Source organism: Arachis duranensis, chromosome 3 (assembly GCF_000817695.3).
Source record: "Arachis duranensis cultivar V14167 chromosome 3, aradu.V14167.gnm2.J7QH, whole genome shotgun sequence".
Taxonomy (NCBI): domain Eukaryota; kingdom Viridiplantae; phylum Streptophyta; class Magnoliopsida; order Fabales; family Fabaceae; genus Arachis; species Arachis duranensis.
The window spans coordinates 115,805,372-115,812,601 of NC_029774.3; the positions used below are offsets into that span (position 1 = coordinate 115,805,372).

At 37.8% G+C, this 7,230-nt stretch overlaps 1 protein-coding gene across 1 annotated transcript in view; it reads left to right on the forward strand.

The window, feature by feature from the left end:
- Positions 1 to 5,365: 5,365 nt before the first annotated feature.
- The window catches only part of LOC107480418 (protein ACTIVITY OF BC1 COMPLEX KINASE 8, chloroplastic), a 7,200-nt gene continuing 5,335 nt past the window's right edge, over positions 5,366 to 7,230 (forward strand). The window contains 3 exon segments of the mRNA XM_016100560.3: positions 5,366 to 6,015; positions 6,131 to 6,266; positions 6,820 to 6,986. Of these exon segments, the coding sequence (XP_015956046.1) occupies positions 5,521 to 6,015; positions 6,131 to 6,266; positions 6,820 to 6,986 (798 nt within the window). The 5' untranslated portion in view covers positions 5,366 to 5,520.

Here is a 7,230-nt window from a genome sequence, read left to right on the forward strand (position 1 = left end):
CTTTCTTTCTTCTTTTGCTCGAGGACGAGCAAACCTTTTAAGTTTGGTGTGGTAAAAGCATTACTTTTTATTTTTTCATAACCATTTATAGCACCTAAGGCCGGAGAAACCTCTAAAAAGAGGAAAGGGAAGGCAAAAGCTTCCACCTCTGAGTCATGAGAGATGGAGAGATTCATCTCAAGGGTCCATAGCTCAGTAGTAGAGCATTTGACTGCACATCAAGGAGCCATGAAGGAAGAGCAACAAAGGCAAGGAAGAAACATTGAGGAGCTCAAGCACTCCATAGGATCTTCAAGAAGGAGAACTAGCCGCCATCACTAAGGTGGACCCGTTCCTTAATTTCCTTGTTCTTATTTTTCTGTTTTTCGATTTCTATGCTTGATGTTTTATCTATGTTTGTGTCTTCATTACATGATCATTAGTGTCTAGTGTCTATGTCTTAAAGCAATGAATAATTCCATGGATCCTTCACCTTTTTTAAATAAAAAATGTGCCTAATTATAAAAGAACAAGAAGTACTTGAATTTCAAATTTTATCTTGAAATTAGTTTAATTATTTTGATGTGGTGGCAATACTTTTTGTTTTCTGAATGAATGCTTGGACAGTGCATATTTTTTATAGTGAAGTTTATGAATCTTAAAATTGTTGGCTCTTGAAAGAATGATGAACAAAGAGAAATGTTATTGATAATCTGAAAAATCATGAAATTGATTCTTGAAGCAAGAAAAAGCAGCGAAAAAGAAAAAATAAAAAAAGTAGCGAAAAAAATATGGCAAAAAAAAAGAGAGAAAGAAAGAAAAAGAAAAAAATAAGCAGAAAAAGCCAATAGCCCTTTAAACCAAAAGGCAAGGGTAAAGAGGATCCAAGGCTTTAAGCATTAATGGATAGGAGGGCCCAAAGGAATAAAATCCTGACCTAAGCAGCCAAATCAAGCTGTCCCTAACCATGTGCTTGTGGCATGAAGGTCCAAGTGAAAAGCTTGAGACTGAGTGGTTAAAGTCGTGATCCAAAGCAAAAAGAGTGTGCTTAAGAACTCTGGACACCTCTAATTGGGGACTTTAGCAAAGCAAAGTCACAATCTGAAAAGGTTCACCCAGTTATGTGTCTGTGGCATTTATGTATCCGGTGGTAATACTGAAAAACAAAGTGCTTAGGGCCACGGCCAAGACTCATAAAGTAGCTGTGTTTAAGAATCAACATACTGAACTAGGAGAATCAATAACACTATCTAAAATTCTGAGTTCCTATAGATGCCAATCATTCTGAATTTCAAAGGATAAAGTGAGATGCCAAAACTGTTCAGAAGCAAAAAGCTACTAGCCCCGCTCATCTAATTGGGACTAAGTTTCATTGATATTGTGAGATTCATTGTATATTCTCTTCTTTTTATTCTATTTTATTTTCAGTTGCTTGGAGACAAGAAACAATTTAAGTTTGGTGTTGTGATGAGCGGATAATTTATACGCTTTTTGGCATTGTTTTTAGGTAGTTTTTAGTAGGATCTAGCTACTTTTTAGCATATTTTTATTAGTTTTTAATCAAAATTCACATTTTTGGACTTTACTATGAGTTTGTGTGTTTTTCTGTGATTTTCAGATATTTTCTGACTGAAATTGAGGGACCTGAGCAAAAATCTGATTCAGAGGCTAAAAAAGGACTGCTGATGCTGTTGGATTCTGACCTCTCTGCACTCGAGATGGATTTTATGGAGCTACAGAAGCCCAAATGGCACGCTCTAAATTGCGTTGGAAAATAGACATCCAGGGCTTTTCAATAATATATAATAGTTCATACTTTGCCCTATTTTTGACGACGCAAACTGGCATTCAAACGCCAACTTCCTGCCCTATTCTGGCGTTAAACGCCAGAAACAGGATACAAGCTGGAGTTAAACGCTCAAACTGGCATAAAAGCTGGCGTTTAACTCCAAAAAAAGTCTCTACATATGAAAGCTTCAATGCTCAACCCAAGCACACACCAAGTGGCCCAGAAGTAGATTTCTGCATCATTTACTTATTTCTGTAAACCCTAATAACTAGTCTAGTATAAATAGGACCTTTTACTATTATATTTTCATCTTTGGATTATCCTTAGATCATATTTGATCAGTTTTATGCTATCTTAGACTTTTATGGGGTTGGCCATTCGGCCATGCCTGGACCTTTATCACTTATGTATTTTCAACGGTGGAGTTTCTACACCTCATAGATTAAGGTGTGGAGCTCTGCTATTCCTCGAGTATTAATGCAAAGTACTATTGTTCTTCTATTCAATTCAAGCTTATTCTTATTCCAATATATTCATTCGCATACAAGAACATGATGAATGTGATGATCAAGTGACACTCATCACCATTCTCACTTATGAACGAGTGTCTGACAAACACTTCTGTTCTACATGAAAACAAGCTTGAATGCATACCTCTTGGGACTCTAATCAACGATTCACAATTGGACGACAGCCGGAGTATAGTCTCTTGGGTTTCTGATCCACGGACTGAGTCTGTGAGGTTAGAACCATCGTGGTATAGGCTAGAACCAATTGGCAGCATTCCTGAGACCCGGAAAGTCTAAACCTTGTCTGTGGTATTTCGAGTAGGATCTGGGAAGGGATGACTGTGACGAGATTCAAACTCGCGACTGTAGGACGCAGTGACAGTGTGCAAAAGGATCATTGGATCTTATTCCGACACGATCGAGAACCGACAGATGATTAGCCATGCAATAGCTGTGCTTGGTATTTTTCATCCGAGACGAGAAATCCGATAGTCGATTAGCCGTACAGAAACCGTAGAGGACCATTTTATCTGAGAGGACGGGAGGTAGCCATTGACAACAGTGATCCCCAACATACAGCTTGCCATGGAAAGGAGTATGAATCATTGAATGAAGATAGTAAGAAAGCAGAGATTCAGAAGGAATGACGCATCTTCATACGCTTATCTGAAATTCCCACCATAGAATGAGAAATGAGAGAGTTATAAAAGAGATATAAATGCTGGGATGGTAGCCATCAAGTGGGAGCACAAAAAGGAAAAGGCAAAATGGACTTTTTGCTCTGCTTTAAAATCGGTCATAAACGGCATTTAATGCTCTTGGCACAAAAACCAAAGCGACGCCCTAGGCAATGGTTGGGGGCAGCTCATGCACACCAAAGGCGTGGATCCCGCCAACGGTGTCACGAGTAGAGATGGACAGCTACACGATGAGACACGAGTAACTCGAACGTGCCAACCGCGAGCCTCACGGCTTGCCACGTTGGGGGCACTGTTTTGGCCCAGCCCAATAAGGGCCGGGGATCCATGTTGCGGGCCATCTACCCGACGGGTCATCAACCTATACGCACAAAAATGACCCGCGTGTTACTCCACCAACTGAGGAAGACTTGGACAGCTGGCAGAAGTTTTCAGGTAGGCAGGCCATGACGGAGGACCCACTCGAGTACAAGGTATGAATGGGGAAGGACCTGCCTTCGTCCAAGATATGTTATTTTTACCCTAATTAGTCGCTTTGTCGTATGGACACTTACTTTAGTATCAGAGTGTCTTTGCAGGTGGCTCCACTCGCCGACCCACCGACGACTGTAATAGCACCTTGCCTCGTAAAGATTACACCCAGGTCCAAATACCTTCCTTTCTTTAGTGATTGCTCTCGACCCAACACCTGACTGATTTCTCATCCTGACGAACAACCGAACATATTTCAATCGAAAATCCACAAACATGCTTTTTATAAAAGGCAAAAATGGTCATGAAAAAATACCTAAAATAATACATTCATTTCCTACTTAAATTGGTAGTTAATTTTATATATAAATTCTTTTTTTATAAACTTTTTGAATATTTATTTTGTTCCAAGCTTTTAATTCGTGAATTATTTTTATTTAAATTGGTAGTTGATTTTATATAGAAGTACTTTTTTATAAACTTTTTGAATATTTATTGAGTTCCAAGTTTTTAATTCGTGAATTATTTTTTTAGAAATATTAATAGGTCAATAGTTTTAATAAAAAAAATATTAGTCACCTCACATTTTTCTTCTTTTATCTTTATAAAATTTAAACATGATTCTTTTTTCTTATGAAAGTATTTAACTGTTTATTTCAAATTTTATTCGTACTTGAGCCACTTTTTATAACATCTTTTTTTTTTGGATAATTTAAGCCCTAACATAGTTTTTTTTATTCATTTTAATTTTTATATCTTTTGAATATTTTAATTATTTGATTTTATTTATTTAATATTGAGTTTTTGTTTTTGTTTTTGTTTTGGTCTTGGGTATTGATTATTATTATTATTATTATTATTATTATTTGAGATGGATTGCACAATCCACAATCTGAGGTATTACTTGTTAGTTATTACATTACAAACTCACAGTATCTATTCACACACCCAATATTTCTAAGGATTTTTATCCACTACTTGGTATTGTCAAGGTTCGAACCGTAGTATAACATGTTAAGAATCATGTTAGTGTCATATCAACTAGGCTTGATATTTGTCTGCCGTAATGGTAATACTAATATCTTCAGCCTTGGGCTTTAGCCATTCTCCTCTCGGTTGTCAGGTTAGCCCAGAAGTGCAGTCAAAAACAAAACAGATTCGACTGAACTCAGAAAAAGGATGTGGGCTACTAAGATGAGCCCATACCAGTGAAAACAAATCCGCCCCCAAGAACCCTATGTATCGGGTCTTCATCCACTTATTAAAAACATTCTTGATCCACTTCTGTAACACCAAATCCAGGGCTGGTAGTACTACTGCCTCCTGGATATCCAAATCGCTCCAACCGTTTGAATCTAGTTGACAACCCGGTCTACCTCGAGTAAAGTTGCTTGCAATTGCGTAGCTGGTGGAATTGCGAGTAGAGTAGTATTTGGAAGTAAGGCTACCCTTTAATAATACATGAATAATGTTGATATATGGAATTTAGAGTTGGAAAAAGAATAATAAAGATTTTACTGTTCATGTTATATTAATATATATTATAGATTTTATAAATTTTCTATTTTTCATGTTATGATTGTGCTATTTTTAATTTTAGTATGAATTTAATTTTGTAATGATTATTATATTTATAAAATATTTATGAGATTGGAGTGAAAAAATTTAACACCTAGCAAGAGAATAAAATAAAGAGAAAGTTATAGAATTTAAAATTTTACTCAAACTTACCTGTCCTACTCTAATTGTTACCACCCGAAAGAGGGGAAGAGAAGAACAAAATGTGATTTTGTGGCTGAGACAAACCCGCGAAATACCCTCACCAATGAAATTCTCCCGAAACCTCACGGCTCATCTTCTCCTTGCCACGTGTCCTCTTTCTATCCTCTCCTTCCATTCATCTCTTAAACACTTCCTTCTTCCACTGTTTTGTTTGTCTTCTGCTTATGCCACTCTTCCAACTTCATTCTTCTGTCACAGCAAACTTCTCATGCTCCATGAAAGCTAGGGTTCACCCTTGATCCTTACTCTTTCTTTCTTTCTTCAAATTCTACCTTCATTCACTCACCGATCCATGGCTCTCTCTACTTTGCCCCTACCTGAGCTCAAGTTTCTTGCACCGCAAATTACTCCCAAGCGTCGAGTTACTCTCTCTAGATTCTCTTCTTGCTCTTCCGTTTCGAGGACCTCACGATACAATGTTGCTCTTCGCATGCGAATTCGCGCTGTCATCGAAGAAGGTGCTTTGGCGGGAAGAGAGGCCAGTGATGCGAAGTGGAGTGGGAATGGAGCTGCTTCAAGCGTTGGTAGCGACTACGGTAGTAGCAATGGGTACTACATGAACGGCGGCGTCGGCGTGGTGGAGAATGGGAATGGAGCTGCCAGTGAAAGGTTGGTCAAGTACGTGAATGGCAATGGTGCTGTGGCGGCGGAAGCGGAGGTGACAGTGGTGTTGGAAGATTCAGGTGAAATGGAATCGAAGCGGAAGGAGGATGGGAGGAAGAAGAGGTTGGAGGAGATTGGCAAGGAAGATGCTTGGTTCAAACAAACCGGGAATGAACCGGTTGAGGTACGATTATATTTGTACTGTGTTCATTGGTTTCTTCTTATATATAGAAAACTAGAAAAGAGAATGTTGAAGTGTTTTTGCACACGTGAGATGAACATGTGAATTTTTATGGCAGGTAGCAGTTGCGCCTGGAGGTCGTTGGAGCAGGTTCAAGACTTACTCAACAATACAGAGAACGTTGGAAATTTGGGGGTTTGTTTTCACCTTCATCTTCAAGGCTTGGCTCAATAATCAGAAATTCACTTATAAAGGTTGGTCTTCTCAGCTTTTAAATTTGAATGTAGATTATGCACTAGTTGTTCTAAGCCATTGGAAACACGGGGTGTTAGTCTTATTGAGCTTGAAGGAACCTTTTCAATGTGTTAATCGTGGGAAGATGTATATTTTTTCTCCCTCAGCAACGGTGGCTACATTTATCCGTGTAATTTAAAAGTAGGTACATAATTCAGCATTCTTCCTTACTGGTTGGATTTCTGGTATTATCAACTAAGCATTTGAGTAATTGAATATTGCAATCATAAACCATCTACAAGGGATGTTAATGTATGTTTATTACGGAAGTTGACTATGAGCTGTGGAAAGTGGAAACAAAGGGGAATCACTTAAGAAGGAAGTGTTGCTCATTTTGGTTATGAATGTATTGTTTTTGTCAATTTTGTCCGTTCTTCGAACCTGATCCTATTCCTATCAACCAGAACTGAACTTATTGATATATGAACTATATAGTGCTTTTTATTAAATTTTGAAGAATTCGAAAGATGCCACACGGCCTTTATTTATTTGATTCAAGAACATGAATTGCAGGTGGAATGACTGAGGAAAAGAAAACCTTAAGGCGGAAAGACCTTGCCAAGTGGCTTAAGGAAAGCATTCTGAGATTAGGTCCTACATTCATCAAAATCGGCCAGCAATTCTCCACGAGGGTGGATATCCTTCCCCAAGAATATGTTGACCAGTTGTCAGAACTTCAGGTCTAATAGTTTTGAACAGCTTTTGTCATATTATCCCTTTCATAGAGATATTTTGAATTTTCTTGGTCGTATTGCCTTTCTTATCTAGTTTGTTATTAATGGTGTGAATAGCTTCATAGACAGCAAAAGAGACCCATCCTAGCTTGTAGATTAATTTCTTTATTTGAGGCTTTGGCTTGTAAATAAGCATAAACTTTACATGTAGATGATTTTTAAAAAAAAAAAAACTACTAAAGAAGTATTT